This window comes from Babylonia areolata, chromosome 12 (genome assembly GCF_041734735.1).
Source record: "Babylonia areolata isolate BAREFJ2019XMU chromosome 12, ASM4173473v1, whole genome shotgun sequence".
NCBI classification, from domain to species: Eukaryota; Metazoa; Mollusca; class Gastropoda; order Neogastropoda; family Buccinidae; genus Babylonia; species Babylonia areolata.
Window position 1 is genome coordinate 10,668,534 of NC_134887.1, and position 12,520 is coordinate 10,681,053.

At 43.1% G+C, this 12,520-nt stretch overlaps 1 protein-coding gene across 1 annotated transcript in view; it reads left to right on the forward strand.

Annotated features, from left to right (window-relative positions):
• The first annotated feature begins 11,405 nt into the window (after positions 1-11,405).
• The window catches only part of LOC143288285 (phenolphthiocerol/phthiocerol polyketide synthase subunit C-like), a 76,237-nt gene continuing 75,122 nt past the window's right edge, over positions 11,406-12,520 (forward strand). The window contains exon 1 of the mRNA XM_076596632.1: positions 11,406-11,467. Coding sequence (XP_076452747.1) covers positions 11,421-11,467 — 47 coding nt within the window. The 5' untranslated portion in view covers positions 11,406-11,420. The remainder of the gene's footprint in view (positions 11,468-12,520) is intronic.

Consider the following 12,520-nt stretch of genomic DNA (forward strand, 5'->3'; position numbering starts at 1 on the left):
TGAAAAGAGAAGAATTATTAAAACAAATTAAATCCTGAGACACAGAATCACGTGACAATAGAAGGTAACTGATGCGGTGAACCACGTCTTCTGTCACAGTGTGTAGGCCTATTTACAAAGCTCATTTTCTATCTCATTAACTAACTGTCATGCATGGAGAAGTATGGAATATTCATTCATGTCATGCGTGAGAATGCACACGAATGTTTATGTGTTTTTCAAGGTCTACTTAATAACATAGTTTGTTATTTTCCCTTTATCGTTTTTCACTTTTTTTTCTTTCTTTTTTTTTGTTTTTGTTGTTTTTTTGTTGTTTTTTTTTTTTGTTTTTTGCTTACACAAGCTGAATTAATTGTCCGCCTTGGCAGTAAAGCTGTAAAACGCTGTTTGCCAATTAAAAAAAAGAATCTCTGTCTCTCTCTCTCTCTCTCTCTCTCTCTCTCTCTCTCTCTCTCCTCTCTCTCTTTCTCTCTCTCTCTCTCTCTCTCTCTCTCTCTCTCCTCTCACTCTCTCTCTGTGACTGCCTTCTCACACCCACCTCATCCTACGCACCCCCCTTTCCCCGCCCAGTTCACTGTCCTTCCTCTTCCCGCTTTCGCTGTCTCACTCTCGTCTTGTCTTCGGCACACACACACACACACACACACACACACACACACACACACCACACAACACACACACCACACACACACACACACACACACACACACACACACACACACACAGGCAAACACAAAGGCACACACACGCACTCTCCCTCTCCATCTCTCTCCCTCGCTCTCTCACACACACTAACACAGATATGTTCACACGCAGAGGTTGCCGCTAACGGAAAACTATAAAAAACCGACGACCTTCTCACAGGTACCCCACAGATCCCATACGTTGACGAGCATACCGGTACTACCTCAGTCCTGGGAAAGTAGCTCCGATGTCTTCAGGGTCTCAGAACGTGAGTGCATCATAATTCAAACCTTAAACACCTTTAACAGTGTATGTATATGTGGAATGACTGCCTAGAGGTGACGTGTCCGCCTAGGAAGCGAGATAATCTCAGCGCACTGGTTCGAATCTCGTCACAGTCGCCAATATTTTCTCCCCCTCCGCTAGACCTTGAGTTTCAGTTTCAGTAGCTCGAGGAGGCGTCACTGCGTTCGGACAAATCCATATACGCTACATCACATCTGCCAAGCAGATGCCTGACCAGCGGCGTAGCCCAACGACCTTGAGCTGAGTGGTAGTCTGGACGCTAGTCATTCGGATGAGACGATAAACCGAGGTCCCGTATGCAGCATGCGCTTAGCGCACGTAAAAGAACCCACGCAACAAAAGCGTTGTCCCTGGCAAAATTCTGTCGAAAAATCCATTTCGATAGGAAAACAAATAAAAAACTGCAGGCAGGGGGGGAAAATAATAATAAGAAGAAGAAAGGTGACGCTCTCAGAGTAGCGACACGCTTCTCCTTGGGTGGTCAGCCTGAATTTCAAGTTGAGAAACCTGTTGTGACCAAAAAAACCAACAACAAACAACAACAACAAACAAACAAACAAACAAAAAAAAGAAAAAAAAAAGAAAAGAAAAAAAGGAGCAATACAATATATATTTGTGTCATGAAACCACACATCTCATGATTTTGTGGTGCATCTTATTTATCTTATTTCATTTATTTATTTCATTTTTTTTTAATAGGAATTGTCAGTACCCTACAATCCACAGCCGTGCGTAAATAATGATAACATTATTTTTTTCTGGAAACAGTCTGCTGAGGGATGTCTTCTTCAGCACACTGCAGTTTTGGACACTGGGTCCGTTTTTAGAAAATATCAATTATTTAATTGTTATTCTTCTCCTTTTCCTCCTTCTTTTTAGTAGTAGTAGTAGCAGTAGTAGTAGTAGTAGTAGCAGTAGTATTTGGTGCGCCAGAATTTCGGGCATTTTGTTTTTCTATATTTTGATGATGATGATGATAAATGATGATGGGAGCGATGACGGATTTGCTGTTGGGGTTCATTTGGGTTTTGGATCCCTTGACAAGGCTATACTCTCATAATAATACATCCCGGTGTCAACCAGGCCTGAGAGATTCAGACACCTGCAGTGAGCGTCAGGAAATTTAGATAAGATGGAACAACAATAACTGTATTATATCATAAGAGAAATTGCATCAGGTGCGACAAAAAACAAACAAACAAACAAACAAAAAACAACAACAACAAACAAAAAAACAAAAACAAACAAAGAAACAAACAAAAAACAACAACAAAAAACAACTGCGCACGAAAATATTAAGCATTACTTAAAAGGCAACATTAAACATTTAAAGAGATGTGTCGACATAAAAGCGTGGCACATACTCGTTTTTTTAAATATTGTAGTTAATAATGAAAAATATGTCAGTTTGAAAAACACGAACCGCAACATTGCACTTGTCACGCTGCACACTCACCCAACACACAGCCACACACTCCCAGCCTAACGAAATCACACATAGATTGTGCCAATTAAATAAAACAAATGCAACATATTGTGCGCATATTGGTCTTTAAAGGTGAATTGAACATGAATTGCACAGTCTTCTTAGCGATGGGTTTCACTTTCAAAGTTCTGTTGGGTCGTCCTGATGGCAGTGGTTCACATTACTTGGATAAAATTTGGGTGTCGTCATCTGCCTGGCTCTCTGAGCCATCTGTCTTTCGTGCAGCTTTTGCATACCATCTTATCTCACTCCCACAACTTTAATGTACACATCCATCACATTTTTTAAAAACTCGCTTACTCCAAGCGTCTGTACCAGCACATAAATGAAACTTCGGGCACAGACTCAATACAACATCGGTAATAACTCTGGAGAATCTTGGAATTTATACCAGTATTTCTTAATTTCTGCAGACAAAAAATTATGGATTGTCATTTCTTACGAATAATTTCAACATTCTTGTCAAAAAGCGAGATTATCAAATGGAATAGTTCCTGGGTGTTTATGCTATTATTCGTTGACTCTTTCAACGGTTTTACCATTTATAAGAATGTAAGCTACAGGGAAGAAGTCTTTCCGAAAATCGGTTCTTTTGTTTTTAAGACGTTGAGATCCAGTTTGATTCTCTTCGCACCATGAACCATTTGATTTGACTAAAGTATATAACATCGGAGTTTGACAGATCTTCAGTAGCTGAATCGTCAGAATATTTTATGACAGCAGATTCCTCTGTGCAGTCATTCATGCATGATGTAAAGAGAACAGGGGACAGCACCGTGCCTTGGGGTACACCAGTAGAGGTACAGTTTTGAGGAGAATGGACAGACTGGAAACGGACAGACTGGGTTCTTATCGAGAAGAAAGCTAATCATCTAAGGAATAAGCATAGGATCAACATCTAAGCCCAGGATTGTGAGGGTGAGGAGGTGAGGAGGTGTGTTAAACGCGGAAGAGAAGTCAACAACAAGAATGCAAAGATCCTGTATTATCTAAGTGAAAGAAAGAATGTGAATGATAGTTAAAATGGCATCGTCAATAGTTCTATGTGGTTTGTACGCAAACTGAAAAGGAGGAGGGGGTAGAGGAGGTGCAAGGTAATGTGTGTGTGTGTGTGTGTGTGTGTGTGTGTGTGTGTGTGTGTGTGTTGGAGCTCATGTACGTTTATATGTATTTGACTGTGCTTTCATATGTGCTTGTACAAGTAAGTGTTCATCTCTGTGAGTGTGTGTTTGTGTTTGTGTGTGTGTGTGTGTGTGTGTGTGTGTGTGTGTGTGTGTGTATGTGTGTGTTGGAGCTCATGTACGTTTATATGTATTTGACTGTGCTTTCATATGTGCTTGTACAAGTAAGTGTTCATCTCTGTGAGTGTGTGTTTGTGTGTGTGTGTGTGTGTGTGTGTGTGTGTGTGTGTGTGTGTGTGTGTGTGTGTGTGTGTGTGTGTGTGCCGTGGAAGCCGCGATACGTAGACTAGAAATGAGTGTGTGGAGGATGGGGGTAGAGGAGGTGCAAGGTAATGTGTGTGTGTGTGTGTGTGTGTGTGTGTGTGTGTTGGAGCTCATGTACGTTTATATGTATTTGACTGTGCTTTCATATCTGTGAAACTGCATGTTTGGTGCATTTCTGTTATGCATGTGTGGGTGTATGTGTGAATGTGTGTCTTCATGTTTTACATTTATCCGCTTATTTATCACCATTGTTGTCTTATTTATTTATTTATTTATTTATGTTTTATTATTATCATTTTATTAGTATTACTAATATTATTACTACTACCTTTTTCTATATTATAATTATTATTTATTTATTTATTTATTTATTTATGCAAGCTTATCTATTATTTATTCCTCCGGGTTTTTTTTTGGTTTTTTTTTTCTCAAGGCCTGACTAAGCGCGTTGGGTTACGCTGCTGGTCAGGCATCTGCTTGGCAGATGTGGTGTAGCGTATATGGTTTTGTCCGAACGCAGTGACGCTTCCTTGAGCTACTGATACTGATACTGATACTGAAAAGGATCAAAGTGATGGTTGGTGAAAGATAACAGGTGGCGGAGAACTTTAAAAAAATAATTTCCATAATAACTTGTTTGACAAAAACCTGACTCAACCTGCTAACAAAAAAAAGAAGTCATGTCATATGTCTGCATAGTCTGCTGGTACGTACCTGATACATTTCACAATGGCTCGAATATATAAAGGATGTTTAAAGAATATATAAAGAATGCCTTTCAGAGTCACCGTATGCCATCGTGTTAGATGAGTGTAATGGAACATTAACAAATTTCGTGTTAGCTGTGCTAAGGTTTGTATTTTTTTTCCATTTCAACATTTTCTTCATGGCCCCATGCTTCTGCTGCATAAGTTAACATTAACTCTATTTGTGCATCAAACTACTTCCAAAATAAAAATGGAACAGTTGTTTAAGTTTCGTAGTAGATTTAAGAATTTTTGTTACCCCCCACCCCCCTCACCCCCATTTTTAAGCTCAACCTAGTCGTAAAGACATACATTACTTTTCAACCATTGAGATAAATGACCTCCAATCTTGAAAAAAATAATATTTGTCTTGTCTAAATTAACAGCTATTTTCAATCTGTCTGTTTCTTATTTCAATACATTAGCTCATTCTGCAAGTCAAATGCAACACTGAGGAGTGAAATCACATCATCAGCAAACATTAACTTGAATATTTCAACAGCACCGGGGAATAAATGTTACCGTTCATTCCCTTTTTCTGACATTATCAATGGCTAGTTCATTCATAAAGAATGCGGCCATTTGAGATCTCAATAGTCAGCATTGCTTTACGCCACAGGGACAGTCAAAAAGTCAGACGAAACTCTTCCACGCCCCCACCACCCACCCACCCCCACACCCCGACCCCCCAATTTCATTTTTGACTCACTTGTGTAAGCAAAGTGAGTCTGCGTTATAACCTGGTGTTCGGTTCTATCTCTCTCTCTCTCTGTAAACTTTAACATTGCCATTTTCTCTGGAAATATTTTGTCTGTCAATACCAAATTTGGCTTAAATACAGTATGAAAAAGATCTTCACAGTCATTCCAATAACAGGTTGTAAGTCTCCCGAATTAAGCCGTATTTCGAATTATTAACGCTTTATTTCGTTGAAATTTGTTCCGAAATCCGAAAAATCTAAAACCCGCTTCCCACTGATTTACGAGAAGGTTGGTTGTGTTTGAAGACGACATGACCTCGTTTTTCTTGTTCACAATTAAAAGGAAAGGAATACAAATTCTGGACCTAACACATACAGTGATACTAGCTACACCATCGACGCGTTTACTGCATATAAATATTCTAAAGTGGACACTGAATTAACTGGATTGAACATAAAAGAAAAATTGAATCGATTGTGGACTAGTTCGAACAGATCTAGAGATCTACCATGTGTTGTGATGTGCTTGAAGCGATGGCAACGTCTCCTTTACCTCCAAAACAAAAGCATAGTCGAGATATGATAAACACACACACAAAAACGTAATTTAAACAGCGTTATTACGTCCACTACAATCACATCTCTTCATTGCACGAAGAAGAAAACGTCAAACATTGCTTTAAATATTATATTTAGTCAAATGACGTCAGATGCCTGGCAGCAGTGGGGATCAGTCTGCTTTCTTCTGAACTGAACATGCATGGATCAATCCCGCTCGCGTGCCTTTTTATTTTTTTCTACCAAGCTTATTTTGTATATCACATTTAATACAGAGCACTCTTCAACCATTTTTTAAATCTCTGGTTTTTTTTTCTCTCCTCGTGATTCCATTCTGGATAAAGCACAAGTGAGTCTTGAAGGCTTTGCTTCTTGTTTTTTTATATATTTTTTTTTTAATTAAAAAACAAAACAAAAAACTTTCACAACCGATTAATATACATCTAGGAGTACCATGTACTACTTTGCATTGATACCAGTTGTTGTTGTTTTCAAAACATGCCATAATACATTTATATTCACATAGTCAAATACTCTTTTAAAGTCTGCAAAAGCAACATATAACGTAGTATTTTTCTTCGTTAAAAAAAGAAAAAAAAAGAGATAAAAACTGAGAAAGTAGAAACATGATCTACGTACTAAATCCTACTCTACACCCCCCTCCCCACCCCCTCTACCCCGCTTTCTTCAAGAAGTTTTCCCTCTCTTTCTGTCCATTGAGCAAGCCTTCTTCTATTCAAAAATATCTGTGCGCGCGTTGTTAATTATGCTTGTTAGAGATACACCCTTACAGTTGTCTGGAAAATTTGTGTCTTCTTATTTTTCTTCTTCTATGAATACAATAATGGACTTACACCACTCTGTGGAAGAAATATTTCTTTTTAAATAATTTGTTGATTGAATGATGACATGAGAAAATCAATAACAATCGCATCACATCATTTTTTTTTTTTAGCATCTCTCCAATTATGTTATCTTGGCTGGCACATTTTCCATTATACAAATTTCTTGTACTGGGTTTAAGATTATGTATTGTTATGGGGTTATTTAAACAAGAGATTGTCTGAGATTTTCGACGGGCGCAATAGTGGTTAAAGCGTTGGACTGTCAATCTGAGGGTCCCGGGTTCGAAGCACGATGACGGCGCCTGGTGGGTAAAGGGTGGAGATTTTTACGATCTCCCAGGTCAACATATGTGCAGACCTGCTAGTGCCTGAACCCCCTTCGTGTGTATATGCAAGCAGAAGATCAAATACGCACGTTAAAGATCCTGTAATCCATGTCAGCATTCGATGGGTTATGGAAACACAGCATGCACACCCCCGAAAACGGAGTATGGCTGCCTACATGGCGGGGTAAAAACGGTCATACACGTAAAAGCCCACTCGTGTGCATACGAGTGAACGCAGAAGAAGAAGAAGAAGTCTGAGATTTTCTTCACTTTGATTTTCGTCTCCTTTTTTCGTATATGTGGTACCTTTCACACCTTCAAATAAATTGAACGCGTCATAAAATGATCATGCCACTACTGTGAAGTTATGTCATTATAAATGAAAGGTAAATAGATAGATAGACAGATAGAGAAAGAGACAGGGACACAGACATAGACGGAGACAGAGAGAAAGACAAAGACAGAGAAAGATAGAGAGAGAGAGATCAGAGACGTCAAAGACAGAGAGAAAGAGAGAGTGACAGTCACACACACATACACACACACACACACACACACATGCACACACACACACACACACATCCACACACACACACACACACACACACACACACACACACACACACACACACACACACACGATATATGTCGTCCAAATGCAAAGCCTAGTGAACTGATCCTTCTAACAGAAACACAGCCAAGGCTGGCGAAATTTGTTCATGAATGTTTCTCTTCTTAATATGCTCATGTTTATGTTTCATTGTGTCTTATAAACTTTAAGGTTTTATGACAATAAAAAGTATTCTATTCTATTCACACACACACACACACACACACACACACACACACACACACAGATAACAGACAAAAGACAGAAGACAGAGAACAAAGACAGAAAGAGCCAGAGACAGAGACAGTGAGACAGACACATAGAGAGTGAAACCGGAGAGACAGAGAAACTCAAGGCAGAAAAAAAAACTGACAGGGAGACTTTCCACCCGTCAAATACAAGGAAAAGACGGACCTGTCTACCAGACGACACTAGCATGAATGATGTCTGACCTCATCTCTGGACAAGGCAAGAGTACAACAGAACCGCCCAGAAGACCAGTGTGAGGAGAGGTCAGGCTTGGTGTAAGGGGGAAGGGGGGTGGGGGGGGGATATGGGGGCGCGAGGGATGGGGGTGGGAGTGGGGTGACCTTCTCTCCTGACAAGGCCAAAGTTCCGACAGAAAACAGCGAGATCCGCCGGAAGAGTGTGAGTGTGAGAAGAGGTCAGGCTGAGTGTAAGGGTGGAGGGGGTGTGGATGGGGTTGTGGGGGTGCGGGGGTTTGGTGGGGGTGACCTCCTTGCTGGACAAGGTCAGAGTACCGGTAGACAACAGCGAGACCCTCCAGAAGACCAGAGTGAGGAGAAGTCAGGCTTGGTGGAAGGGTGAAGGGGGGTGGGGGTGGGTGGGGGTCGGGGAGCCATGACTTTTGATTGATGTGTTGTTGTGATGAATCCCGGTACAGGACAAGGTGGAAGGCAGGGTAGCCTGCCTCTTATAGTCTGTGACAGGACAGGACGGTGACTGATCGATGGCGACACCTGCATGTAGGGCATAGTACGGTTCCTTGTCTCTACTCTGATCTGGGCACACTTGAAAAGTACACCTCAAATATATATATATATTTTTTTTCAAGTGGTGCAATCAATTTCAGCTGAGGCAAAAAGAATTGCAATCACAAGAGGAAGAAATTCAAGACTGTCATATCACAATGACAACTTGACCTAGAAGATCAATCTTATATCACGGGCGCAACGGCCGAGCGGCTAAAGCGTTGGACTTTCAATCTGAGGGGCAAGGGTTCGAATCCCACAGTTCCCGGCGCCTGGTGGGTAAAAGATGAAGATTCTTTTTTCCGATCTTCCAGGTCAACAGATGTGCAGATCTGCTAGTGCCTGAATTCCCTTCGTGTGTACATGCAAGCAGAAGGCCAAATACGCACATTGAAGATCCCGTAATCCATGTCAGCGTTCGTTGGGTTATGTACAAGAACACATACCCAACATGTACTCCCGGAACCCCCTGAAAACAGAATATGAGTGCCTACATAGCAGGAATAAAAACGGTCATACTCGTAAAAACCCACTCGTACATATATGTATTAGGAAGAGTCACAGACCACGAACAAACAAGAAGAAGAAGAAGGAGGAGGAGGGGGAGGAGGAGGAGGACACGCAGAAGAAGAAGACAACGAAAGAAGAAGAAGAAGAAGAATTTCACAGAAGGATGACAGCCATTCACTGACGAGCATCCTGGTCAACGGCAGTTTTCAAGGGGTTACCTGTATGAATCACCTGGGCACAATAATTACGTATTCACAGCAGGAGGCTAGGAAGAGTTTTAGACACGACCCAAACGTAACAGGGAGGGGTGACAGCAAGAATGGCAGGTGAAAAGTGTGTTGACCTTTCTCACGTGCTGAGCGCACGGTTCGTGGCCGCGTGGCTGGGTCCACTCCCGAAAGCTCCTGGTGAATAGATTAAAAAAAAAAAGAAAGAAAAAAAAGTGAAAATGTGGAGTTGTGGCCCAGAGGTAACGCGTCCACCTAGGAAGCGAGAGACTGAGCGCGCGGATTCGAATCTCACACTTTGCCAGTATTACCCCTACCCCCGCCCCCACCCCGTCCATTAGACCTTTAATGGCAATCTGGACGCAAGTCATTTAGGTGAGATGATGAACTAAGGTCTCGTGTGTGGCAAGCACTTAGCGCACGTATCAGAGCCCACGGCATAAAAAGGATTGTGCCTGGCAAAATTCGGTAGAAAAAAAAAACCCACTCTGACGGGAAAACAAATACACTTGACCAATGCTGTCAAACATTTGGCTCAAATCAACATCCCTCTTCACCTCTTCCGCCTCCTCTCGTTCTCTCCATTTATACTCCCCTCACGTGTTCCCCTCTCTCTCTCTCTCTGTCTCTGTCTCTCTTCTTCTTCTTCTTCTTCTCCTCCCTCTCCCTCCCCCCCCCCCTCTCTCTAACAAAACCTCCTTCTCCTCCTCCTTCTTCCTCTCGATCTCTGCAGATGTACACTCCCATCACGTCTCAAATCTCTCTCTCTGTCTCTGTCTCTGTCTCTCTCTCTCTCTCTCTGTCTCTCTGTCTCTGTCTCTCTCAAATTGAAGAAAATGTCCGTTCTCAAAAAGACGGACAAGTGTTGCAATTCGTTTAGAGAAAGACAAACACTTGAATCACTACAGACCAGGTTTACCCACAGTTTAGATCAACAATGCATTAGTGAGTCATTAAGAGAGAGAGAGAGAGAGAGAGAGAGAGAGAGAGAGAGAGAGAGAAAGAAGAATCGAACGGAACAGAACAGCATATAACGTTGGTAAATGACATTGTAGGTGTGCACGAGTCTTTTGGTATCTACAGTGCATAAAACAAGCTCCGTGTCAGGGAAAGGTAAAAAAACAAAACAAAAAAGGGCCAGTCTCGTATCGAATCAAAGTCGATTCCAGAAAGGTTCACAACCAAATAGTCCCGTGTAGTGTTGAGCTGTGAAAAAAACAAGAGAGAGAGAGAGACTGATTGATTGATTGATTATTTATTGTCAAAAGCATTTACAGCCAGTTAACAGAGAGAGGGAGAGAGAGAGAGGTGAGATTTCGCATGGAATGAGTCGATGGTGATACACTTAAAAATGATTGTTATTACTCATAACTCATAGCCTTGCTACAAGATTCTCTTGAGTAATTGGTGTAAGGTTGTCACTCCCCCCCCCCACCCCACTCCCCATCCATCCCATCCCCATCCCCCTTCAACCAGGGATCTTGGCTTCATCTGTCCCCCCAAAAAAAACAACAACAACAACAAAAACAACACAACCACACACACGCACACACACACACACACACAGACACAGACACAGACACACACACACACACACACACACACACAGACACACACAGACAGACAGACAGACACACACACACACACACACACACACACACAGAGACACAGACACACACACACACACACACACACACACACACACACACACACACACAAAACCCACCTAAAACAAACAAACACAAATATTCCCGCATTTCGCATTATCTCCCCATTTCCCGCAGGCACCTACGGCAGAGGTCCGCGGCGGCGGCGGCGGCGGTGATGACGATGGTAACGCCATCGCCATCGTGGGCATCGGCTGCAAGGTGCCGGGCGCCGACAACATCCGGGACTTTTGGCGCGTGCTCCTGCACGGGGAGAACCACATCGTGGAGATCCCGCCCTCTCGCTGGAACGCCGACGCCTTCTACGACACGGATCCCATGGCCCTTGGCAAGACCTACGTCAAGCGTGCGGGGCTGGTGAACGGGTGAGGAGGTTGTGTTGTTTGTTCGTTCGTTCTTTAGTTTAGCAGTCTTTTCACTATTAGTGATATTAGACGATTAAAAAATAAATAAATAAAAAAGGAAGAAAAAAAAGGGGGGTCGCGGGGAGGGGGGGGGCCGGGGGGGGGGGGGGGGTTGTTATTTTTATTTATTTATTTTTTATATTTTTTATTATTTTTTTTCCCTCAAGGCCTGACTAAGCGCGTTGGGTTACGCTGCTGGTCAGGCATCTGCTTGGCAGAAGTGGTGTAGCGTATATGGATTTGACCGAACGCAGTGAAGCCTCCTTGAGCTACTGATACTGATACTGTCTCCCTCACTCTCTCTGTTTCTTCTCTTTCTCTCTCTTTCACTCTCACTCTCCCTCACCTTCTCTCTCACCTTAACTTTCCCCTATTCTCTCTCTCTCTGTCTCTCTCACTCATTCTCTCACATTCACTCACTCCCTCTCTCTCCCTCTCTCTCTGTCTCCCTCTGTCCCACCCCCTCTCTCTCCCTCTCTCTCTGTCTTCCTCTGTCCCTCTCTCTCTCTGTCTCCCTCTCTCTGTCTCCCTCTCTCTCTGTCTTCCTCTGTCCCTCTCTCTCTCTGTCTCCCTCTCTCTGTCTCCCTCTGTCCCACCCCTCTCTCTCCCTCTCTCTCCCTGTCCCCCCTCTCTCCCACCCCCTCTCTTTCCCTCTCTCTGTGTCTCTCTCTGTCCCACTTTCTCCCTCTCTCTCTCTATCCCCCTCTCTCTCCCTCCTCTCTCTCCCTCTCTCTGTCTCCCTCTGTCCCATCCCCTCTCTCTCCCTCTCTCTCTGTCTCCCTCTGTCCCACCCCCTTTCTCTCCCCCTCTCTCTGTCTCCCTGTCCCACCCCTCTCTCCCTCTCTCTCTCTGTCTCCCTCTGTCCCACCCCTCTCTCTCCCTCTCTCCCCCCCTCTCTCCCTCTCTCTCTGTCTCCCTCTGTCCCACCCCCTCTCTCTCCCTCTCTCTCTGTCTCCCTCTGTCCCACCCCCTCTCTCTCCCTCTCTCTCCCTGTCCCCCTCTCTCCCACCCCCT